General features: G+C 40.4%; 1 protein-coding gene across 18 annotated transcripts in view; it reads right to left on the bottom strand.

Moving 5' to 3' along the window:
- Positions 1-26,435, bottom strand: part of SLC38A4 (solute carrier family 38 member 4) — a 162,876-nt gene that overhangs the window by 33,761 nt on the left and 102,680 nt on the right. For 17 of the 18 annotated variants that reach the window (XM_056573992.1, XM_056574005.1, XM_056574003.1 and 14 more), the window contains 7 exons: positions 11,979-12,206; positions 7,358-7,448; positions 6,777-6,892; positions 4,669-4,742; positions 3,949-4,041; positions 232-313; positions 64-146 (listed from right to left, as the gene is read on the bottom strand). In XM_056573992.1, the coding sequence (XP_056429967.1) occupies positions 64-146; positions 232-313; positions 3,949-4,041; positions 4,669-4,742; positions 6,777-6,892; positions 7,358-7,448; positions 11,979-12,097 (658 nt within the window). In that variant the 5' untranslated portion in view covers positions 12,098-12,206. Of the gene's footprint in view, positions 1-63; positions 147-231; positions 314-3,948; positions 4,042-4,668; positions 4,743-6,776; positions 6,893-7,357; positions 7,449-11,978; positions 12,207-20,657; positions 20,681-26,435 lie in introns of those variants that run through there. The other variant, XM_056574009.1, reaches the window with a different exon arrangement.

The raw sequence follows: 26,435 nt of genomic DNA on the forward strand, positions 1-26,435 counted from the left end.
GGAATAGGGCAAAATGTATACATCATTTGTTATAAGTTATCTGTTTAGCTTGTACTAAATTACCTAAATTCTTCAGAAGGGACAATGGAAGAATAATTATAACAGACACAAATATCACCAGATAGTTTCCATTGAGGTACCATTCCCTACACAGGGGAAACAAAATTTACCAGTTAGAAAAGAATATTTCCCAAACCCAAGTACAGTAAAAGAGCCACCATAGACACATACCCAGTATTCTCTTCCAGATGCATGAACGTTTTTATAACCTCTGGAAGTTCATATTTGACAATAAACAAATAACTTGACATTGCTGAAAAAGGTAAAACAAAGATTAAATGAAAAACTGTTTTATTAACTAAAATTTCCTGCATAGATAGGATTTTAAAGGAAATAAGCCACTGGGGCATGCTTTCTTTATAGAACATCTATATACTGCATTAAAACTAGTAGTTACCATTGCACTTATAAATGGACTTTAAAAGGTGGACTTTAAAAAAAGGTGCTCTGTTCTCTACCAACTGATTCTTCTTCTTCTGGCTCTTTCTAGAATATCTGATGCCTAACAGAAAGAACCGTTCTGATGCAAACGGCTGCAGAGACTTAGGTTTTCTGACCTCAGGGTCTTGCCTACAGTGTTTTGAATGACAATCACTAATGATATTTTGTTTTTGAAGTATATTTAATTGAGGCATGCCAAAATTTATAGTCATATATAATATTATTTCCATTGACATGATCGCCCCGGGTGTCACTCCTGACACCCGCTGCAATCCTCCTGTATAATGTATAGATGTGGGCTGCTTTCTCACATCTAGATAGGATCATCGCATCGGGTCTCAGGAGTGACACCTGCTGTGATCTGTCATTAACTGCATGTACTACTGCTCCCAACATGGAGCACACTCCCTGTTGGGAGCTGTAGTACCTGCATTAAAAGACAGATCGCAGCGGGTGTTACTACTGACACCTGATGCAATCACCCTGTATAATGTATAGATGTGGGCGGCCGGACGCTCTTCTCTGGTCCCGCTGTAGTATGAGTATATGCCGTATATATACCGATTATTCATATTTCCCGCAGATAGCTGTGATTGGCTGGAACCATCTGGCCAATCACAGCTCTCTGCGGGAAATATGAATAAGTGATGTGAATTCTATTCACATCATTGGCCGGCCGGAGTAAAGTGCAGAGATGCGAACGCAGGAGAAAGCCACTCCATCTCTACAATAGAAAGGACAATCACATCGGGTGTCAGGAGTGATACCTGCTGTGATCTGTCTATTAGTACAGGTACTACAGCTCCCATCATGGAACAGTCTGTTCCATGCTGGGAGTAGTAGTACTACCTAAAAAATAAAAAAAAAATAGAGAAAAAAAGTAAACAAACATACACAAACTTTATTAAACACAATATTAAAATACATTACTAATAAAAATATATTATTTTTACATTTAAATGGCCCCTTTCTCCGTACGGAGATGAGCAGCAGAGAATAAACATGTCCTGGCGGTGTGCTGATTGCGCTAGGAGCAGGGCAGCACCGGGAACATGTCCCGCTGCTGCCCTGCTCTAAGAAGATGAGGAGCAGGCAGCGGGAGGGGAAATAAGGACTCTGGGGGGGGGGGGGGGATAAGGATAAGCACACTGGGACCAATGAATTATTATAAACACACTGAGGCCAAATAATTATTGTTAACACACTGGGGCCAATTAATTGTTATAAATATGCATGGGGAGCATACATTTTGGGGTCAAATTAGTAGTTTAAAAACCCCACAGGAGCCCTGAATGGCTCCTCGGTGACAGCCATTCAGGGCTCCTGGTGGTGTTTTTAAACTACTAACTTAAATTGAATTTAAAAGTGAAAGTAAAAATACGCCATACATCGCAGGGGAGCGGAGCATGTTGCCTGCTCGCCTGTTTAATAACTTCTGATTGCATAGGGTCTCAGATGTGAGACCTGGTGTGATCAATCCCTCAGCCCATGTACTACAACCAACATCATGGAACGGAGTCTGTTCCATGATGGGGGTAGTAGTACAAACACTAATGTAGCCTCCCCAGCCACCGGCAGACTCATGCAGCCGGGGAACTACTACTCCCATCATAGAAACAAGTCTGTTCCATGATGGTAGTTGTAGTAGTCCCGGCTGCGAGAGTTCGTAGGCAGAGGTGTTAAAACAGCCATAAAATAATGGTACATGACGGATGTTATAATGTGTCTTAACGGATGAATATGCTGGTTATTTTGACGGACATTAGTCAGCCGTTAGTACCCGTTATTTCATCTCTTATTGTACATCTGTTTTTTATTATACAATAAAGAAAACGGATGTTTAATAAGGGATGAATACTCATAGTGTGAAAGCAGATTAAAATGTAGACTCCATTCTTGGGTGTATAAAAAATTATAAAGCCACCAAAAAATTATAATAATAAAAAAAAATGTCAGTGTTCATTTTTAAACAGGGATCAATTTTATGTGGCCGGGTAGGGACCTAAAATGTAGTCGACAATAATAAAAATGTAGGAAGGGACCATTTAAATGTAAAAATAATATATTTTTTAGAATTAATTAAATTTTTTTAATTAGTAATGTATTTTAATATTGTGTTTAATAAAGTGTGTGTATCTGTGTTTCACTTTTTTCTCTATTTTTTATTTTTTTTTTAGGTCGTAATACTACTCCCAGCATGGAACAGACTGTTCCATGGTGGGAGCTCTAGTACACGTACTAATAGACAGATTGCCCCGGGTGTCACTCCTGATACCCGATGTGATTGTCCTTTATATTGCCGAGATGGAGCGGCTTTCTCGCATCTCTGTACTTAACTCTGGCCGGCCAGTGATGTGAATAGAATTCACACCACTTATTTATATTTCCCGCATATTTCCCGCAGAGAGCTGTGATTGGCCAGATGGTTCCAGCCACTCACAGCTCTCTGTGGGAAATATGAATAGCATATACTCATACTACAGTGGGATCAGAGAATCAGAGAAGAGCGTCCGGCCAGCCGCATCTATTCATTATACAGGGCGATCGCATTGGGTGTCAGAAGGAACACCCGATGCAATCTGTCTATTAATGCAGGTACTGCAGCTCCCACCATGGAGCAGAGTGTGCTCCATGTTGGGAGCAGTAGTACATGCAGTTGAGGACAGATCACAGCAGGTGTCACTCCGGACACCGATACGATCGTTCTATCTGTTGCAGAGATGTGAGCGCAGGAGAAAGCCCCTCGCATCTATACATTATACAGGACGATAGCAGGGGTGTTGTTATGAAGAAATTTGTTATTTAGAATCTGGCCTTTGACTTTGTCAGATTCGATTCGCTCATCTCTAGTTACAACATGAGGAATGCACTTCTGTTAAGTTAACATTGTTTTCGAACTAGTTCTCATAATATACAACATCAAATAAATCACAAACTATTTATATAAACACAAAAACATTGTAAACTCTGTTACTTTAGGTTGCTTTCACAATGTTGTGATCAATTTTAAGCTTTTCTCTAATTCTCTGTCCTATTGCTCAAAGTCCATAATATTTTTTTTTGCAGTGTGCCATGAGTTGTAAGCTATGTTTTCTTTCCGGCTAAAACTTGAGAGGAGAAGCTTAAGGCAGTTTTACATGGGTCAATTATTTGGCGTATTATTCAGTTTCATTACATTACTGCTTTTATATGACTGAAGATGTTTCAGTGGAAGTCCCACCATTATCCACAATTACAGAGTTCCCTCTGATAAGTTTCAGTAGAAGTTTAGAGGCTTTCTGCCTTTTACTTTTATGGAAACAAAAACAAAATAAAGGCCCACATTTAGTAATCAGCCCGAAACCCTAATTGTCTGTTTTTTCCTCAGCAACCAATCACAGCTCAGCTTTCAGATTGAGAAATCTCCCCCAATATGTTTAGCACTAAGCAATGTGATTAGGAACTCACCTCCAATGTTCTGCATAATAATGCATATGAAAGCAGTCATTTTTCCAGGCCATCCAAATGCTTTTTCACCCAATTTTTCATAAATTAGTGAACCTGTTAAAAACATATTTTTTTTAACTAACAATTACTTGAGAAGTCAAAAGGGCATTTATATATAAGTATATTTTCTATTCCCATGCCATAGGGCAGCTGGTATATGAGCACATTATAGTTACAGTTGCTGAAATGCAATAAAAGAACAAGAGGCTCTTCCTTGTGTGATACCCTCCAACAGCTAATTCTAAACAAGTAGGTGAGCCAAGAATTGACTCACCTGGGGCGGTTGTGCTTAGGCCGGCACAACACATACAAAGGCATGAATCAAAGGCTGCAGCTACCTCCTCCGACACGCTGGACTGCGTGTTCTATAAAATCCAAATCCACAACCACACCACCAAGGAGGATAATGGAGCGCTGCCGACAACTTTTGGAAAGATGATATTTATTAAAATATAATATAAAAATGTACAACACGTTTTGAAGCCGGTCCGGCTTCAGAACGCATTGTACATGTTTATATTATATTTTAATAAATATCATCTTTCAAGAAGTTGTGGGCAGTGCTCCATTATCCTCCTTGGTGGTGTGGTTGTGGAATTGGATTTTACAGTTGCTAAAGTGACATTGTGTTTTAATGTTTCCATCAGACATATAGACAAATGTAGAGACAAATTTTCTTACCTCCTTCTTTTGCCGTCTTTAATAAAAGATGGACAGAATAAAGTGATAAAATGGCGACTGCAAGCAGAAGAATCCTGAGGATAACAGAAGACATGTTTTGTTTTATCATATTTTATGTAAAGTAGCTCTTTGCTAATGTGACATATTTTTCAAATTCATCAGAGTGGCATTTTGCAGAACTATATACAAGTACTACAGAAAAAAATATTCAGATGTATTATAAGGACTTTTATTTGCAGACATTTATGCAACATATCTTCCCAACAGGATCTTATTTGGTTGCTCAAAATACTTCCACATTTCCACAAAACCAGTTGTATATGAAAGAGAACATGCAATCTTCACTCCAGTTTCAAATAGTCCCAAATGGACATTAAAATGGAAAAAAAATCCGGCTTTACTTAAAGGGGAGAAAGATATATATATATATATATATATATATATATATATATATATATATATATAAAATGGAGTTCTTTATCTGATTCTTATTCGTGTCCACTCCCTGTCGAGAAGGTCTTGATTCATGTTTCTGACTTTTGGGTTGGTTCTTAATTCCATTGACTACCAATGTTATACTGCCTCTGGAGACAGGGATCCCTTTACAGGTTAAAGTGGCCATCTGGTCTTTAATGCTACTCTATTAGAGGATACACCGAGAATGAAGATACATAGTTATCTACGATCTTATTCAGTATGTTTATATGAAAAGCTGCTTACACGCTACTACTATATTTGCATCCTGCTTTCCAGCCAAAGTTATTGATAGTTCTCCCTATGACCATAAAAACTATATACTGGGCTTAGTACCTCTCCTGTTTTATATGCTGCTTTCTACTAGGAAATTATTGCAGAATTAAAAGACCCACTTTAACACTATGGATGTGAAGAGCACTAACCTTGAGCTGTACCATTAATACTGATATTAACCTTGGAAGGGTACAACGCTTTCTTATCCACAACACCTATTATCTTTGTGCAAACAAGACTGGGCTTAGAGGAACATCTTAACATAATAAGTGAGCTTTAGCCTAATGAGCGATGTGCATTATGCAATGCTTTCCTCAATATCTCATATTAACCGTAATAGATTACTTCTAAGTATATAGGCTACCAGGTGCCAGCAAATACAATTACATTGAGTTCAATGGGTGTGCAAGAGGTTTGGAGAATGACGGTTGTGAGTTTTCTACTTGACTATACCCAGAAAAACATTAGAAGAACTAAAGAATAAAGTCCAAGCTGATACCTGATTTCAACAACTATTAAATACTAACGGGAAGGGCTCAACATTTTCACTATGATCTTTACTCTACTATTTCAGTTTCTTCTCTAAAATTGGTTTGAAAACTGATCTATGTAATTGCCGGGATGGGAAAACATGTTAGTAGTTTAGGCATGTGGACTGTAGCCTGAGGATTCCAAAAGTTGTAAAGAAAATGCAGCCATATCTTATATGTTACATTAGAGAGGAAAAAAAAAGAGACACAAGGCACTCCTATGTGCAGAACCAGTTGATAGACAATGTGGTTTGTCATGGTGCTGTGTATGCTCACCTTCTCCGGTTGTGCAAGGCAAGGCACAACACTCATAAAGACGGATCACAGATGGAAAATTCCCGGCTGCAGCAGACTTTCCATGCTAGCTTGGCGTGTAACAGGTACGAAGGATTCACACAAGAAGTCTTGGAATTAGATGTCCACGCTGCCAGAAGAAGGATCATTTCAAGCTGTGTGGGCCTGGGCTCCCTCCTATCTCGTGCGAGCTCCAATACTCGGGCAGCTCGGGAGGATGACGGCGCCGTGGCTGAGGCTGCTGCTGTGTGGGCTGAGGCCGCGCAGTCTCCCTGGGGAGGAAGTAGACTGCGTGGCCTAAGCCCACACAGCAGCAGCCTCAGCCGCGGTGCTGCCATTCTCCTAATCCGCCTGAGTAATGGAGGGAGGAGGAGGGAGCCCGGGGGCCGCACAGCTTGAAATTATCCTCCTACTGGCAGCGAGAAGTCTAATTCCAAGATTTCTTATGTGAATCCTTTGTTATATGTTACATTGTCATTGTTTCATGTATGTGATTCAGATCAGTAGTTTGAATTATCAGTTAGCAGTACTTACACAAACAATATGATGCCTGTATTAGCCATGGCATAGGAAAGGCCAAGAATTCCGCTGCCCATAATGGCGTTGCTTAGGTTGAACGCTGACATTCCAACCGAAGTGGTTCCAGGATGCTTTTGATAAAAGTAAAGGGAAATAAATATAACTGGAATTTACTTGATTCATTTTCTGCCAAGAGGTCATGGATTTCTCAATCACCTGGCGATTTTTCCTGTGATGTGAGCAGAACTGTAGTGTAGGTGTGAGTTAATAATTATACACAATTCAAACTTATTGACACGGTCCTGCATTTGCTGAGACTTGCTTTGTCAAAGCAACATAGATGATAAGGTCATGCGGGTTAAGGACGATGTTTCACAAGGGAAATACGAGACTGACAGTTTAGACCATGTGTCTGTTGCATGATGTATGCAAGTAGATAGAAAGTTCGGGAAATGTGTATTCCTCAGAAAGAAAAGGATAGTAGAAGAATAAATGTTTCATGAAAATACTGACATATAAAAAAAAAAAATGAAATAGAAGGATACAAACATTCCCAAAATGTATCACTTTTTTTCCTGACGAATAGAAATACTTACAAGTTCTTCTGTGTAGTCATCTAATTTCTTTTTTCCACTGATGCTATTAGTTAGAAACTTTTGACTTTCAGCATCTTCATCAACATATTGACTGTGTAAGAAAGTAGTGATACTTAATATTGTGACTTGTGTAAGGTGCTAGACAGTTTATGAAACAAGCATAATACATAGTAATGATAATAATCATTGTCATTATTTATATGTGGTTAAGAGATTTAGTGGGGGAGACTTAAAGGTAGGCAGACAATGTCATAGAGCTGGTGAGACCTCATTTGGAGTATTGTGCCTAGTACTGGAGGCCATATCTCCAGAAGAATATAAATACTTTGGAGAGAGTTCAGTAAGTATTACTTTACTAAGAGAGTAGTGGATACATGGGATAGCATTCCAGTAGAAATAGCTGAAGCTGAAAATACAACTAAGGAGTTTAAGTATGCATGGCATAAGTATTAGGTTATCCTTTACATAAGATTGGTCAAGGGACTATTCATAGTATTCAGAATATTGGGCAGATATGCCTAATGGTTCTTTTCTGCTGACTCCTTCATCTATTTTGTTCAGTGAAATAAGTGGGAGATCATAATAAAAATGTACTAAGAGACTTTGCAAGGAACTACTTTATTTAGACGAAGCAGTTAAGTATTCAACTCTTACTTGTCAGTTGGGAAACATAGGTAAACTAGCACTATAAAAATGAGTTACCAGGCTGAGTTAAACAGGATAATAATAATGTCTATCTATATTTCCTAAAAATAAATACAATATTCATGGCATCTTCTTTAATCTAAGTAGTTTGAGCATTTTTCAGATCTATCTTAAGTGGAACCCTAATCGTAGTCCTGATAGGTTGAGTTGGGTTTTGGAGCATACGCCAGCTAACTTGTACTCTTAAAATAGCAATGCTTCTGGCAAATTGCTGGAACTCAAAGCGACACACCATTCGCTGTTCAAGACCCTTAAAATCCAATAAGCATTCGCTGCTTGTTATATCTTGTTACATAGAACATGTTGAAGCATATGTAAATGTTTTAGAAAATAGTGCAACTACCATACTAAACCTCAATACCTCAATATAAGCAAATTTTTACAGCTATCAGATGTTTAAAACATTAGTTTACTGCGTCCAGTGCCCAATGCCTGAGAATATTTATTTTATGGATGCACCGAAATGAAATTAGTGTAGCCATGTCATACTTCTATTAGCCATCAATGACTATATGAAGAATGTATAACAGAACAGTGCAAAATGTTAAAGCCAACCATTCTATCCCTTATTTCTTTATAAAATTTCAAATAACGGTCTATTCAGGAGCTCAAAACATACATTTGCAGTATATGGTCATCTGCTATTTATTTCAGGCACATTTTGCTTTTCAGCTTCTTTATAACAGAATTAAAGGGGTACTCCAGTGGAAAACTTTTTTTTTTTTTAAATGAACTGGTGCCAGAATGTTAAACAGATTTGTAAATTAAATATGAAAGAATAGTGTAGCTCACTCAGTGGGAAAATATACCTGAGGTGAACTGGTGTTACCTTCACCTAAAGGTCTATAGAACACAGAAAAAATAGTTGATAAAACAACTAGAAACCAGTCCTCAAGGTATATGTAAGGGTAAAGTAAAGGTAAGGTAAAGAATAGAGAATGATCCAGATATCAATTAAATCAATGTATTTTTTAGAAAGTATAAGGTGGTCACTGGTGTCCAATGTCCCCGCAGGGCCCTTGCATGGGACACAAAACACAGCGTAGAAGATAAAATTAGAATAAAACAGTTGGATAAAATAAAAATAAAAATTATTAATAAATAAAAATAGGGAAAACTTGCATCTATACTTCAGTATCGTGTATTAAATATTAAAATCAATAATTGTCAATGTGCTTTCACTGCTTAGTTGGTCAAATGTCTCTTAAAAGAACAAAAAGAGATTCCAATAGCTAGATACGCTATGCTGACAGCGGATTGTCCTGTATTGTAACAGTCACAGGACAATCCGCTGTCAGCATAGCGTATCTAGCTATTGGAATCTCTTTTTGTTCTTTTAAGAGACATTTGACCAACTGAGCAGTGAAAGTACATTGACAATTATTGATTTTAATATTTAATACACGATACTGAAGTATAGATGCAAGTTTTCCCTATTTTTATTTATTAATTATTTTTATTTTATCCAACTGTTTTATTCTAATTTCATCTTCTCCGCTGTGTTTTGTGTCCCATGCAAGGGCCCTACAGGGACATTGGACACCAGTGACCACCTTATGCTTTCTAATAAATACATTAATTGATATCTGGATCATTCTCTTTTCTTTACCTTACCTTTACTTTACCCTTTGATATCTGGATCATTCTCTTTTCTTTACCTTACCTTTACTTTACCCTTGAGGACTGGATTCTAGTTGTTTTATCAACTATTTTTTCTAGATTTGTAAATTACTTCTATTAAAAAATCGTAATCCTTTCAGTACTATTTAGCAGCTGTTTTCTACAGAGGAAAATCTTTTTTTTTTTTTTTTTTTTTGTGTTGTCCACAGTGCTCTCTGCTGACACCTGATGCCCGTATCAGGAACTGCCCAGAGCAGGAGAAAATCCCCATAGCAAACCTATGCTACTCTGGACAGTTCCTGACACGGACAGAGGTGTCAGCAGAGAGCACTGTGGACAAGACAAACAAGAAATATAAAAAGTAAAGAATTTCCTCGGTAGCATACAGCTGCTAAAAAGTGCTAAAAGGATTAAGATTTTTTAATAAAAGTTATTTACAAATCTGTTTAACTTTCTGGCACCAGTTCATTAAAAAAAAAAGTTTTCTGCTGCAGTACCCCTTTAAGACAGAGCTGTAATCTATGTCTACATTTTAGCTACAGTGTCTACACGGAATATAAGGTAGTCTGAAATACACCTCCTGTCTAATCATTGGTTCAGGCCGCTGCTCTCCTCCTGAAGTCCTGCCTCCTCAGATCATCTGCTGTGCATAAACTGAGATTTAGCACAGGCTCACCAAGAAGCTACTGCATATAGAGATAATTCATATTACAGCAATGGCAAAGGACTGCTAAACCTAGTACACATATATGGAGGCAAAATTTAACAGTGCTATTTTATTCAGTAAATGTATAACTGTACTATGGCAGTATTACATAGTATGGTAAGAAAGACACATCTTATTGAAAATGGACATACCATGCTTAAAGGGAATCTTTCAGCTCTACATCATGTTCAGGACTGCAGATATGAGCAGATAGCTGGGATATATAACAAATTATATATAGGTCTTAGCTAATGCAAATGTATAAAATCATGTTTTCTATCAAAGTTTAAATCGAAAAGAGGGGCCGCTGAGCTGCAGCATGCACATCTTCTCACTCCCCCACTCCTCTTCTCACACCTCCCTGTTTTGCATGATTGATGTAAAAGTCTCAATGCTCATTGCTGGAAGCCAAGCAGAGAATGGTGGAGAAGGGAGAAGATGTACATGCTGCAGATTTTATAACTTTGTAAACAGCCAACAGCTAAGAGACAGGTATGATTTATTTTACCTCCCTATCAGCTATCTTCCCATGTCTGCAGCTCTGAGCATTATATTGAGCTACCATTTAAATATCACCTTTGATGTAGATGTTTACCCCATCTTCTACCTGAAGTAGGGGGTCAGTATTGTATAGTTGACTAGTCAACCAAACTACTCACTCTGCTGAGTGTGTCTATCTGGTATATTTTCCACTGTCACTTTTTAAACCTCATTTGGAAGACACAGACATTATTATTATTGGAAGTACCTTTTCATGGAAGGGAAAGCTCAGTTTGTAAAAGTTGTTTTTACATTTACTCTTGGAGTTTCAGTATGGCATTAGGTATATTATGCTTCCTTAGGAATAACACTTTGGTTCTTATTAATAAACATAGGGGACGGGGTGAATTGTCGGTGTAAATCGAGTTATTGTTCCCACCATTTGCCTGTGTGTATGTCGAGCGTACTTCCCCCAATAAAAAAAAAAAAAGTTTTTCATAAATAGCTAAATAACGTAGATCAAAGTAAGTTTTAAAGTGTGGTCCAGACTGGAGTAAGATTTTTGCAGAAATGCAAAAATATGTAGACCACTTTTAAATTGCCACATTTAATAAATCAGCTACCACTACAAAAGTCAAAGCACATTTGACTACATTCTTAGGGGGGAGATTTATTAAAACCTGTGTAGAAAAAAAGTGATGCAGTTGCCCATAGCAACCAATCAGAACACTTTTTCCAGTTTTCACAAGCCTTTTTTAAAAATGAAAGAAGCGATCTGAATGGTTTCTATGGGAAACCGCATCACTCTTCCTTCATACAGGTTTTGATAAATCTCCCCCTAGGAGTTTTAGATAAAATAATAAGTAATTAGATAAGTGAAAAATGTCACAAAATGTTTGTGGAAGCTGCCGTTTGTGCAACATTTAACAACAAATGTACACAATGTAAAACCTGTGTGAATACAATGATAATTTCCCTCCATTGTATTGGGCATATTCTCAGTTCTAGCAATAATTGTACAATATATGAACCTTAGATTTGCAGTTCTTTTCTATAGCAAGAGCCTTCTATTAACTATTTAGGCTTTACACTTTAATTCACACATCTCACCTGCTCAAAGTGATTTTCTCGACATCCATATCTTTGCAATATCCATCTTCAGTGCTCTCTCCACTGTTGCTTTCATCATCAGGATCTGTGTTGACTTTCTGCAGTTCCATACGGTCCATTTTAAGCAGTCAGCAGTTAATGAATTGACTCGCACCTTTCTTTAAAGTAAACACTATCCTTCTTATTAAGGCTTCTCACACAATGTGTCAGTTTTCAGAACACTTTGTACTGCAAACAAGGCATAAAGAAACCATTACAATCTCCTCAGATGAGCATTGATTACTAATTGAATGTACTTACTACTGTCAAACATGAAAGCTTTTCCAGTTCATAGACATTTTTGCATGAACAAAAAGAATAATCCACTATCTATCTATCTATCTATCTATCTATCTATCTATCTATCATTATTTAAATATTTTAGGTAGGGTGCCTTAAATGCAGCTATTTACTATTACATTACAGTGAGCCATAAAATCTCATGGCTCCCAATAATGATGGGATTGCACAGATGTCTTATGATGTTTGTGTCCACCTCTTCCTAGGTTGGGTTCATACTTCATCTTGGGGAACACATTTCATTTTATTTCTTAAATTATGTGATCAGCATGCTGAAATACTGACATATACTGACTTTCTATGAAATGTGCACAATAGACGTGGTATAAATCTACCCTGGATACCATTTTGTGTGAGAAAGACTTTCTTGTTATACTGTTTATTGTCACGATGCCGGCTGGCAGGTAGTGGATCCTCTGTGCCAGAGAGGGATGGCGAGGACCGCGCTAGTGGACCGGTTCTAAGCCACTACAGGTTTTCACCAGAGCCCGCCGCAAAGCGGGATGGTCTTGCTGCGGCGGTAGTGACCAGGTCGTATCCACTAGCAACGGCACACCTCTCTGGCTGCTGAAGAAAGGCGAGGTACAAGGGAGTAGGCAGAAGCAAAGTCGGACGTAGCAGAAGGTCGGGGGCAGGCGGCAAGATTCGTAGTCAGGGGAGATAGCAGGAGTTCTGGTACACTGGCTTATAAACACACAAAACGCTTTCACAAGGCACGATGGCAACAAGATCCGGCAAGGAAGTGCAAGGGAGGAGGTTAGATATAGTCAGGGACCAGGTGGGAGCCAATTAAGCTAATTGGGCCAGGCACCAATCATTGGTGCACTGGCCCTTTAAGTCTCAGGGAGCTGGCGCGCGCGCGCCCTAGAGAGCGGAGCCGCGCGCGCCAGCACATGACCGCAGGAGACGGGAACGGGTAAGTGACCTGGGATGCGATTCGCGAGCGGGCGCGTCCCGCTGTGCGAATCGCATCCCCAACGGCCGAGACAGAGCAGCGCTCCCGGTCAGCGGGACTGACCGGGAAGCTGCAGGGAGAAAGACGCCGTGAGCGCTCCGGGGAGGAGCGGGGACCCGGAGCGCTAGGCGTAACAGTACCCCCCCCCTTAGGTCTCCCCTTTTTTTTGTCCGGTGACTGCCTCCCCTGGGATGAGGACACCGGGAAGGAATGTATGGTTTCCTCAATGGCAGGCAGTACAGCAGGAGTAGGAATGGGGAGGGATGGCAGAGGGCGAGACCTGGCACGGGGCAGTGTGACACCAGGACGAGGGTCATGAGGGGATACAGAGGTTTGCCTGATGGGACTGGGAGGGGGGGAAAGGCATTTCCCGTGGCAGGCAGAGTCCTTAATGACCTTAGGGGGAGCGGATACAGGAGGAACCACAGGGTCACGGCAGGGATTACTGGGAACCGGTTGAAGGCAGTCCTTGGAACAAGAGGGACCCCAACTCTTGATCTCCCCAGTGGACCAATCCAGGGTTGGGGAATGGTGTTGAAGCCAGGGTAGTCCAAGGAGAATTTCGGAAGTGCAATTAGGAAGGACAAAAAATTTAATTTCCTCGTGATGAGGTCCGATGCACATTAGGAGGGGCTCCGTGCGGTAACGCACGGTGCAATCCAACCTGGCTCCGTTGACCGCGGAAATGTGGAGTGGCTTGACAAGACGGGTCACCGGAATGCGGAATTTATTCACTAAGGACTCCCGAATAAAATTCCCAGAAGCTCCAGAGTCCAGGCAGGCCACGGCTGAGAGGGGAGAGCTGGCTGAAGTAGAGATCCGAACAGGCACCGTGAGACGTGGAGAAGCCGACTTAGTATCAAGAGACGCCACACCCACGAGAGCTGAGTGCGAGCGTGCGTTTCCCAGGCGTGGAGGGCGGATTGGGCAATCCACCAAAAAATGTTCAGTACTGGCACAGTACAGACAAAGATTCTCCTCCTTACGGCGATTCCTCTCTTCCAGGGTCAGGCGAGACCGATCCACTTGCATGGCCTCCTCGGCGGGAGGCCTAGGCGCAGATTGCAGTGGAGACTGTGGGAGAGGTGTCCAGAGATCTAAGTCTTTTTCCTGGCGGAGCTCTTGATGCCTCTCAGAAAAACGCATGTCAATGCGAGTGGCTAGATGAATGAGTTCATGAAGGCTAGCAGGAGTCTCTCGTGCGGCCAGAACATCTTTAATGTTGCTGGATAGGCCTTTTTTAAAGGTCGCGCAGAGAGCCTCATTATTCCAGGATAGTTCAGAAGCAAGAGTACGGAATTGTATGGCGTACTCGCCAACGGAGGAATTACCCTGGACTAGGTTCAGCAGGGCAGTCTCAGCAGAAGAGGCTCGGGCAGGTTCCTCAAAGACACTTCGAATTTCCGAGAAGAAGGAGTGTACAGAGGCAGTGACGGGGTCATTGCGGTCCCAGAGCGGTGTGGCCCATGACAGGGCTTTTCCAGACAGAAGGCTGACTACGAAAGCCACCTTAGACCTTTCAGTAGGAAACTGGTCCGACATCATCTCCAAGTGCAGAGAACATTGCGAAAGGAAGCCACGGCAAAACTTAGAGTCCCCATTAAATTTGTCCGGCAAAGACAGGCGGAGGCTAGGAGTGGCCACTCGCTGCGGAAGGGGTGCAGGAGCTGGCGGAGGAGATGGTTGTTGCTGCTGAAGCTGAGACTGAACTTGCTGTAGCTGTGACTGGAGCTGCTGTAGCTGCGACTGGAGTTGCTGTGTCATGGTGGTCAAGTACGACAGCTGGTGCTCTTGTCGGGCGACCAATGTAGGGGGGTCGGCGGCAGCTGGCAGAGGAACTTCAGCGGGATCCATGGCCGGATCTACTGTCACGATGCCGGCTGGCAGGTAGTGGATCCTCTGTGCCAGAGAGGGATGGCGAGGACCGCGCTAGTGGACCGGTTCTAAGCCACTACAGGTTTTCACCAGAGCCCGCCGCAAAGCGGGATGGTCTTGCTGCGGCGGTAGTGACCAGGTCGTATCCACTAGCAACGGCACACCTCTCTGGCTGCTGAAGAAAGGCGAGGTACAAGGGAGTAGGCAGAAGCAAAGTCGGACGTAGCAGAAGGTCGGGGGCAGGCGGCAAGATTCGTAGTCAGGGGAGATAGCAGGAGTTCTGGTACACTGGCTTATAAACACACAAAACGCTTTCACAAGGCACGATGGCAACAAGATCCGGCAAGGAAGTGCAAGGGAGGAGGTTAGATATAGTCAGGGACCAGGTGGGAGCCAATTAAGCTAATTGGGCCAGGCACCAATCATTGGTGCACTGGCCCTTTAAGTCTCAGGGAGCTGGCGCGCGCGCGCCCTAGAGAGCGGAGCCGCGCGCGCCAGCACATGACCGCAGGAGACGGGAACGGGTAAGTGACCTGGGATGCGATTCGCGAGCGGGCGCGTCCCGCTGTGCGAATCGCATCCCCAACGGCCGAGACAGAGCAGCGCTCCCGGTCAGCGGGACTGACCGGGAAGCTGCAGGGAGAAAGACGCCGTGAGCGCTCCGGGGAGGAGCGGGGACCCGGAGCGCTAGGCGTAACATTTATCAATTGTAGAATTGCTGGGTTACTTGCAAATGTCATATACATAAAGTTTTTTTAATTACATAACTGTTGACATCTAAGAAGTTGTGTATCTGTCTACAAAAAAATATCTATTCAAGCAAGTATTTCATATACCTAAGGGGGGGGGGGGGTATCAAAACTTCTGCAGAAAAAATCAGATTGCTTTAAAAAGGCATCTGAAAAATAAAAGAAGCAATCTGTATGGTCTTTATGGGCGGCAACTGCTCAACTTTTTCTCTGCACAAGATTTTTTATCTGTGATTGCTGTTTAGTTTATTTGGCTGGTTTATCTCATGTAAATCTGCACCTACTTACATGGTGTTCACAATTTTGCACCGAATGTGACAATCACATCACTAATGTGAAAACAGTCCATTTCCTAGGTGGTCAGAAAAGTGCAGACACGGGCCAAAATCTATAAGAAAACCTTAATATTGGGAATGCAGTAAATACCAAGGCCATATGCTCTTTTCGAGTAGTCGAGGTGTAAACATGCTTTAAATGCTAGAAACACAACAAGAAACAATTTTTACAATAGTAAATCTGGGCCATTATTGGTGTTAATGGGTATTTCTCTTAATTTCTATGTGGTCGATGACTTGTTACATGCACCGTAGCTTATATGTTATTGAATTGTTTAGGTAATCGTAGATATATTTGAAAACAAAGCAAAATACTTAATTACACTAATTAACTGGAATACAAGCGCTTCAAATGATATTGAAATTGCTATTATCATGTCATCATAGAGACATTAGAACAGTGTGGACCAATAAAATGTTAAAGGTTGTAAAACACGGTTTTTATTTATTGTTCTAAAAGAATGAATGTGTTTTAGCTAAGAAAATTAACATTAAAATTACATTATCTATTACATGCATGATAACATTACCCTATAACATTGTAAAAACACTCTTAAAAACCGAAGTATATGTGGAGGACAACTGTTGAGAATTGAAATCTTTCAGAAAAATAAAAAAAAATAAAAACAGTACTTACTAATATGTATATTACCAAACAAGTTATATAAGCTTATAAAAATGTTATAAAAAAAAATAAAAGAAAATAAAAAATGAAAAAAAAGCTTATAAAAATAAAAAAAGCAAAAATGTTCTATAATAAATAACATTTTAAAAGTAAACTAAGCATTCCATTTAAATTAAGAGTTAAGTGAATAGAAAATTAAATACAAAAGTATTTACAAAAGTAAGTTCTTAATGTTGTTCCATTATAGATATTTAAAAATATAAAAGAAATAACCAAATTACCAAAGACATTAAATAAAAAAAATTGAATTGTACCTTCAGTTAGTTCAGTTTGCACAGGGCAACAATTTGGAAAATCTTTTTTTTTTGGCCACTCAGACTTGTGAAGACTTTTCCTGTGTCATATAGCAGTGTAATATTTAAAGACAAGAGGGAGTGTAAGTTCTAGACCAATCACTACCAGGATAAAGTACCAAACCCATTCACATTCAAGTTGCGTCAGATTCTGTAGATAAAACCTGCTTACGCCAGACACTGTGTACTCAACAAATTTGGCTGTGTACGTCTTCTCAAAAAAAAAAAAAAAAAAATGGATTTGTGTCCTGAAGCACAGAAAGATAACCAGTAGTTTGCTGGGCTTAATCATTGTGCACTTGTTAACCTATTCATCTCCTGACCTTATGAATTACAACCCTTTAACAGTAATGCTGTGGAATGAAAGAGAACTTCCTATTATCTTGAGTGTCTTTCAAATAATGTCAATTTCTTTTTGTTTCCCCAACACTGTTTAGAAATCATTTTCAAATACCATATTTTTATTAAATTTTGGGGGGAGGGGCAGCATTGAAGACCCTCCTTAAATAACTACACTGGGGAAAGGATACTAAGAGGTCTTCTCACTCGGGAGGACTTGGCATGTCTGCATTGCACACACAGTCTATTGATTTTATTATTTTGTAATGTTTTATTTCACCTGAAGTGGCAGGGCAGGGAAACTGCACCATTGGTGCCAGGGTTTCCCACAAAATTGCCACTGCCAGCTAGTAGAATGACACCCTTTCATTGGTTTGTCTTTGAGGAACACTCCTAACAAGTACAATGTAACTTGAAGGCACTTAACATCTGCAATTTATAATACTATTGTCTTCTTATGTGGCAGGAAACCTTTTGGGTCCCTCATGCACCAGGACCCAGATGTAACTGCTTTTTCTCCACCCTCTATATGTACTCACTGTATGGTACAGTACTGTATTTTAGACACACTTAGGGTATGTTCACACTGAGAAATTGGAGAGGAATTTACTTAAGTAATGCTGCTCGCTTATTCCTCTCCAAGTCAGCAATGAAAAACCCAATAGAGTTTAACTGGATTTATGCTCCTCAGTTCACACTGAGGGTATATTCACACTGCAGAATTCCCGCGGAATTCCGCAAGTGAAATTCCGCACAGTGAACCTTACCATCTGTGTGAATGTTTTTATAGTACGTAAGTAGTAGGGCCTCACGTCTGCCTTAGCGACTACACCTTGCGGATCAAAACTAAAGAAAAATATTTATAAAGGTGCCGTAAAACTTAGCATTTAATTGTATAGCTAGATAAAATTCACCACAATATTAGTGCAATATAATAATACTATCACCAAATAATAATTATAGAAAATTAATGTATGTATCCTATTTATGATGATCGCCTGGTATGTTTAAGCGAACCATTCACAATACATATCTGATTGCATTAAGTATGCGTAAAGATAACCCCAAGTACACCCGACGCGTTTCTGCCTGGTTAAGTTTACTCATTATCACATATATAACCAGGCTTCCTCAGGGGTAACACAACACACAAAGGGTTAATTGAACACTCAAAAGGGTTAATAATCCTATATAGAGAGTAATATGAATGGTCACAGCCTTTAATGACCACATTTATTAAAGTGCAACACTGCAGCTCTAGACCGCTCCAGGTGGAGCAAAAATTAGATTATATTAAAGGACTTGTTCATCCAATGCAAGACACCTCCCCTCTGGGTAACGATAAACCCACTCTGGAATGATACCAATGATAGTACGGGAATGTCTCAAAAATGCCTCCTATATGAATAATTCCAGGTCCACTGTACTGTAAATAGATGTACCAGATAACAATGAACTATAGGAGACCAGACCTGAGCTGCAGTGAAGAAGGCGAACAATCGCGCACGTCCTGCAGTGGCAGGGGACCCGACCGTCTGCCGGGATACACGCGCCATGTGTATCAGTGGCGCGTGTATCCCGGCAGACGGTCGGGTCCCCTGCCACTGCAGGACGTGCGCGATTGTTCGCCTTCTTCACTGCAGCTCAGGTCTGGTCTCCTATAGTTCATTGTTATCTGGTACATCTATTTACAGTACAGTGGACCCGGAATTATTCATATAGGAGGCATTTTTGAGACATTCCCGTACTATCATTGGTATCATTCCAGAGTGGGTTTATCGTTACCCAGAGGGGAGGTGTCTTGCATTGGATGAACAAATCCTTTAATATAATCTAATTTTTGCTCCACCTGGAGCGGTCTAGAGCTGCAGTGTTGCATCTGTGTGAATGCCCTTCCGCGAGACTCGTTGATACTGCGGAATTTCAGCGGTGGACAATTCCGCCGCTGAAATTGTTCTGCGCAAAGAAAGAGCATGTTCATTCTTTGCGTAGAAGTCTGCGAGCACTGCATAGCCATCAATGATGATTGTGCAGTGCCGCGCGGTCCTACCGCCGCCGCCGGCTGCCAGGCTGAATCTCCACTCGTTGAATTCCGTGAGTGGAAATTCAGCTACAAATCCGTAGTGTGAACATGCCTTGAGGAATTTCCGCAAGCGGAATTCCGACGCTGAATTCTGTTACGCATGAAGAATGAGCATGTTCTTTCCTCATGCGGAATCCACGTCTTTGTCCCATAGAAATCAATGAAATTGTTTTATTCAGCCCAAGGCCATTCCATGTGGAATTTGAGTTGAATTTGCGTGTGGAACAGTTTCCTCCTATATATTGCGTGAATTATGTGTGGAAAAAAATGGAAATTCCAGAGTTCCTTGCCAATTAATCAGTGTGAACATACCCTTACACTTTTAGGTCTGATACAGTCAATGCACATTTATTTCTAGCCATAATCTTGTTGTATATGGTGAATTATGAGAATTTATATTTAGAGGAAAATGATTGATAATAATATATTACCAAGGGCTGTACTACAGAATCGACACATGTAAGTAAAAACATGCCATGTTGCTAGATTACTTTTTACAAAGTTAACAATTAGATGTTTATAAGACATGGGGAACATTGTTGGCATTGAAGGATTACTTCAATGCGTATGAAATACCTTTAGTCCAAATGTTATTTTATGAATTAAGTGTTCCATTTATAGTTTTTGAAGACTGTATTCTTTTTTTATCAGAAGAGTGGTCATTAATTTTTTTATGTCTTATTTAAAGTATCTAAATATTCTGATTTCATGAATTTAAGCCTGCACCTCTGACCTATTAGAGAAACATACAAAATGTGTACAAAAGTGTGGAAATAGATATATCAAATTAAAAGAATACCTAATGTCAGTGACGGTTTGATCAGTGTTCACATTAAGTTCACGAAAGGTAACATGTCAAGCTAAGGTCTATGACATAATTCTCTTGATTTTATGACATTTGTTTCAATTAAAGAAGAAATCTAAAAATATCAACTGCAATCCACTACATATTATCTTACCAAGGTTTAGATACCACAAAACTCCATCTGAGAAAAGTAAAAGTTGATTTTAGTGTTATATACTCACTGTCAACTTAAAGAGGACCCCTCAGATCTCCTAAAATGGTTGTTCTAGTAAATAATTGTATACCCTATAAAATTACAATGATATGCTTCATTACTTTCCTTTCTGCTTTGTAAGTTTCTTTCCAATATTTGACCTTAAATGTATACATAAATTGACAACTGGGTGTTGCCATTTTCCCTGTCAATAGTTTATGCCCCTACATAATCTCACCCTGTCAGTGTCCGAATATATTGGAACATGTTGTGTTGACAAAGGGATTGATAATACTGAAGTTATCGATGTGTACATTTCTATAAGCAATAACAGAGGAACAGCATTACTAAAATAGACAACAATGAGTTTTGTCCCGCCCCGGCTGGTGATAGGCTGAGCCGGCTGTCATGTATGGATCTGTAGCTGGCTTCTTACATGACAGTCGCCTCAGCCTATCACCAGCCAGGGCGTGACATCTCAGCGGCCGGTGATACGCCGACGGCTCTGCGGCTTCCCCCTCCCCAGGAAGTGGAATGATGTCACCACTGCCGGACCGTGAGGCCTGTGCCGGACCAACGGGGGCTCGTAGGAAGGTATGTATGAGTTTATTTTGTTTACTTTTGAGGCCCGGGCACGGGCATATGTAAATCGGTACCACTGCAGTTGTCCTTTAAGGACTCAGCCTAATTTTATTTTTACATAAAAATTTTTTCCTCTTCGCCTTCTAAAAATCATAATTCTTTTACATTTTCATCCACAGACTAGTATGAAGACTCAATTTTTGCGCAACCAGTTGTCCTTTATAATGACATTCATAAAATGTATGGTGCAAAGAAAAAAATGCCATTTGTGTGGGGAAATTGATATGAAAACAGCAATTTAGCAAATTTTGGAAGGATTCGTTTTTATGCTGTACACTTTACGGTAAAATAGACATATTTTCTTTATTCTGTGGGTCAATACGATCCATGATTACATACTTTTTTATTGTTATTGTACCGCTTAAAAAAAAATCGTTAACTTTTAAACCAAATTACTGCATTTAAAATCCCTCTATTTTGCTGACCTATAACTTTTTCATTTTTCCTTATAAGCAGCGTTATGAGGGTTCATTTTTTGCACCATGATCTGTACTTTTTTTGATACCACATTTGTATACATAAAACTTTTAACAAATTTTTTATCAATTTTATTGGGAATAATATGTAATAAAAACAGCAATTTTGGACTTTTTTTTTAATGTTCACGCCGTTCACCGTATGGGATAATTAACAATATATTTTAATAGTTTGGATATTTATGCACCTGGCGATACCAAAAATGTTTATTAAATTTTTACTTACACTTTTTGGGGTAAAATGGGGGAAAAATGGGGAAGGGGATTTTTCACATTTTTATACTTTTATACTTTTATTTTTAGACTTTAATAGTCCCCATAGGGGACTATTTATAGCAATACTTTAATTTCTAATCTGTTCAGTGCAATGCATAGGGCATAGCACTGATCAGTGTTATCGGCTATCTTCAACTCTGGTCTGCTCGATCTCAGACCAGAGCAGCAGACACCGGAGGGGACCTCCGTCCACATGAGGGGACCTCCGTCCACCCTTACAGATGATCGAATTGTCACAGCAGTGCTGAGAGCGATCCTATCATGCATTTTTCTGACCGCACTCCCGCAGATGCCTTGGTCTGTATTGATCTCGGCATCTGAGGGGTTAATGGTAGACATCCCCGTGATCGCAGATGTCAACCATTAACGGCGGTAAACTGCTCTGTTTAAGCCGACCATCGATTGGTAAACAACAGAGCAAGTGTTGAAAGAGGGCAACTCACCACGTTAGTAGTTTGAAACAGACGGCTTTATTCTTTAGACATCGGTGCAGGTATGCGGCAGCACTTCGCCTCGCAGGGCAGACGCCAGCCTTGTTCAGGAAGAAGGTGGTAACAATTGTTTCGCGCGTGTGCGCTTCAACAGACCATCCCACCTATCCCGTGAGTGTCAGCTATGTAAGTGAACTTCTGCTGACATCATCCACGGGGAGGTGCTTCAACAAGAGTAAGTGTATTAAAAACATATACTAACGTTAAAATACAAGAACCATAGCATGCAATGTTACAAGTAAACCCTGAGATCGATTCTGTCATTCATTTCAGGTTGCTCTTGTGCTCTGGTTTTTAGAATCCATTTTGCTTCGATCTCTCTTAGTAGTTTTAGATTGTCTCGCCCTTTTTCTGGTGTTATTTTTTTATTCCCATAAATTTTAGTACACTGCTGTCACTATTGTGTGCCATCTTTACATGTTCTATTAGCCGTGGGGAGCCTTTTCCTGAGCAGATGGACCATACATGCTCCCGGAAACGTGTATTTAATGCTCTCACGGTGCTCCCTATATAGAACCGGCTACAAGGACATGTAATCGCATAGATCACGTAACTAGTCCTGCAACATATAAATTTGGTAATATCTTTTAAATGTCCATCTAGCTGTATCTGTTTACCTGCACAGAAAAAAGAACACCATTTGCACCTGCCGCATTTAAAGTTCCCGGTCGGGGAGCTTTTGTCTAACCATGTTTCTTTTTTCTTTTCACTGAATTTGCTAGACACTAGTTAATCTTTTACGTTTTTTGTTCTTTTAAATGTGACTACGGGTTTTTGGAGTCTGACATTGCCCATAGAAGGGTCTCTTTCAATCAGACTCCAGTTAGACTGAATGGACTGTTTAATGGCATCTCTCATAGGACTAAACTTAAATGGGAACTTGAACTTAACGTTCTCGCCAACACTATTATTTTCCAGGCAGCTTTTTTCTTCGAGCAACATCTTACGGGTAGTTTTGTGTGGTTTTTCAAAAGCTAGCTGTAACACATCAGGGGGATACTCTCTATTTTTCAGCCTTAGGGTGAGTTTATTTGCCTGCGCTAGGAAATGCTCATCCGAGCTATTAATCCTGCGCAGCCTTAAATATTGCCCATATGGAATTGCATTCCTGGTATGCGCAGGGTGGTAGCTGGAGAAATGCAAATATGAATTAGAGGCCGTAGCCTTTTGTGACTAGCATTCCATCCTCCACCACCACATCCAGGAATTCCAATTCTTTTGTGTCCCATTTAGAGGTGAATTTCATATTCATGCTATTGTGATTCAAATATTCTACGAATTCGTAAAATCCTCTACTGTGCCATTCCATAGCATGAAAATATCATCCACATACCTGAGGTAACAGTGAATGTACCTCAGGTATGTGTTTGTTAATGAAAAAACATATGATTGCTCAAAGCAAGCCAAGAAAAGGTCAGCCAGGGTACATGCGACGGGGTTACCCATCGCAGTACCCTCTTTTTGCCTAAACCATTGCTCCCCGAACTTGAAAACATTATTTTCAAGGATGAACAGCAAAGCGTCAACTACAAAATTTGTAAAGTTAGTACTTTTTCATGTTGTACCAAGATTTGTCGTATGCACTCAGCGCCCTCCCTCTGGGGGATCCTAGTGTATAAACTTTCCACATCAATGGAAGTGAGGATGAAGCCATCTTGCCAGGAGAGGGCGCTGAGTGCAGACAAGAAATCATTGGTATCAAGGACCAGAGCTTGAATCTCTTTAAGAAGGGGCCAAAGAAGCCTGTCGATGTATTTCGAAAGTGACTCTGTAAGAGACCCCACCCTGGAGACAATGGGTCTCCCGGACGGGGCCTCAAGAGTCTTGTGAATTTTTGGAAGGAAATACCAAAAAGCCTCTTTAGGCATTGTTGGAAATAATTTTTCTGCGTTTTTTTCTGATAGAATACCAATTTCGACCTGTCGCCTAAGGAAAGTATGAAGTTTGGACTTCAGCTTTTCCATAGGATTTGATGTTAACTTGTCATATGTTAAAGGATCCCCTAGTTGGCGCATGGCCTCGGTCACATAGAACGCTTTTGATAACACCAGAAAAAGGGTGAGACAATCTGAAACTACTAAGAGAGATCGAAGCAAAATGGATTCTAAAAACCAGAGCACAAGAGCAACCTGGAATGAATGACAGAATCGATCTCGGGGTTTTCTTGTAACATTGCATGCTATGGTTCTTGTATTTTAACGTTAGTATATGGTTTTTAATACACTTACTCTTGTTGAAGCACCTCCCCGTGGATGATGTCAGCAGAAGTTCACTTACATAGCTGACACTCACGGGATAGGTGGGATGGTCTGTTGAAGCGCACACGCGCAAAACAATTGCTACCACCTTCTTCCTGAACAAGGCTGGCGTCTGCCCTGCGAGGCGAAGTGCTGCCGCATACCTGCACCGATGTCTAAAGAATAAAGCCATCTGTTTCAAACTACTAACGTGGTAAGTTGCCCTCTTTCAACACCTGCTGTGTTGTGACTGCCTTGTGTGAACCTATATTTTCCGAGAGAGTTGTGCACCACCCACGGCCATAGTCTCTGAATAGAGATCCCACATCACCACACACCTGGAAGTAGCAGTTCTGTTTTTCATTGTGTCTACTTGGAACTTTGTATCCTGTTGTGATTTGAGCAAGCTTGTATCTTCCACCTGTGGAGCATGGATAATCCCAATACCGATATGGAAACAGCAGAGACTTCTTTAGGTGCAGGACGCCAGGATGCCAGCCTGTTCTTCAAGCAGTGCAATGTCAATGAACCCTGTCTCTTTTTGAGTACGAAAACTTTCGAATTTAAAATGCAGTCTCTTGCCGAAATATAGGCAACTGCACCACTATTTCTCTACACAGATTTTAACCCCTTAAGGACCAAGGACGTACTGGTACGTCCTTGGTCCTGCTCCCGTGATATAACGCGGGGTTACACGGTAACCCCGCATCATATCATGGCGGGCCCGGCGTCATAGTAAAGCCGGGACCCGCCGCTAATAGCACGCAGCGGCTAAAAGCGAAAGTGAAACCATGATGGTTAACTCAGTGGGCTGTTCAGGATATCTGCGGCGAAATCGCGGCATCCCGAACAGCTTACAGGACAGCGGGAGGGCCCCTACCTGCCTCCTCGCTGTCCGATCGTCGAATGACTGCTCAGTGCCTGAGATCCAGGCATGAGCAGTCATGCGGCAGAATCATCGATCACTGGTTAAATATGAGAAACTAGTGATCAATAATAAAGATCAGTGTGTGCAGTGTTATAGGTCCCTATATGAGCTATAACACTGCAAAAAAAAAGTGAAAAAAAGTGAATGAATATCATTTAACCCTTCCCCTATTAAAAGTTTGAATCACCCCCCTTTTCCCATAAAAAAAAAAAAAAAAACACAGTGTAAATAAAAATAAAAATAAACATATATGGTATCACCGCGTGCGGAAATGTCTGAATTATAAAAATATATCATTAATTAAACCGCTTGGTCAATGGTACCGTTAAAAACTTCAGATCACGGCGCAAAAATATGACAATTTTAAACATATAAATTTTCCTGCATGTAGTTATGATTTTTTCCAGAAGTATGACAAAATCAAACCTATATATGTAGGGTATCATTTTAATTGTATGGACCTACAGAATAAAGATAAGGTGTCATTTTTACCGAAAAATTTACTACATAGAAACGGAAGCCCCCAAAAGTTACAAAATGGCATTTTTTTTTCAATTTTGTCACACAATGATTTTTTTTCCGTTTCGCCGTAGATTTTTGGGCAAAATGACTGACGTCATTACAAAGTAGAATTGGTGGCGCAAAAAATAAGCAGTAATATGGATCTTTAGGTGCAAAATTGAAAGAGTTATGATTTTTTAAAGGCAAGGAGCAAAAAACGAAAATGCAAAAACGGAAAAAAACCCGGTCCTTAAG

Source organism: Hyla sarda, chromosome 4 (assembly GCF_029499605.1).
Source record: "Hyla sarda isolate aHylSar1 chromosome 4, aHylSar1.hap1, whole genome shotgun sequence".
NCBI lineage: Eukaryota > Metazoa > Chordata > Amphibia > Anura > Hylidae > Hyla > Hyla sarda.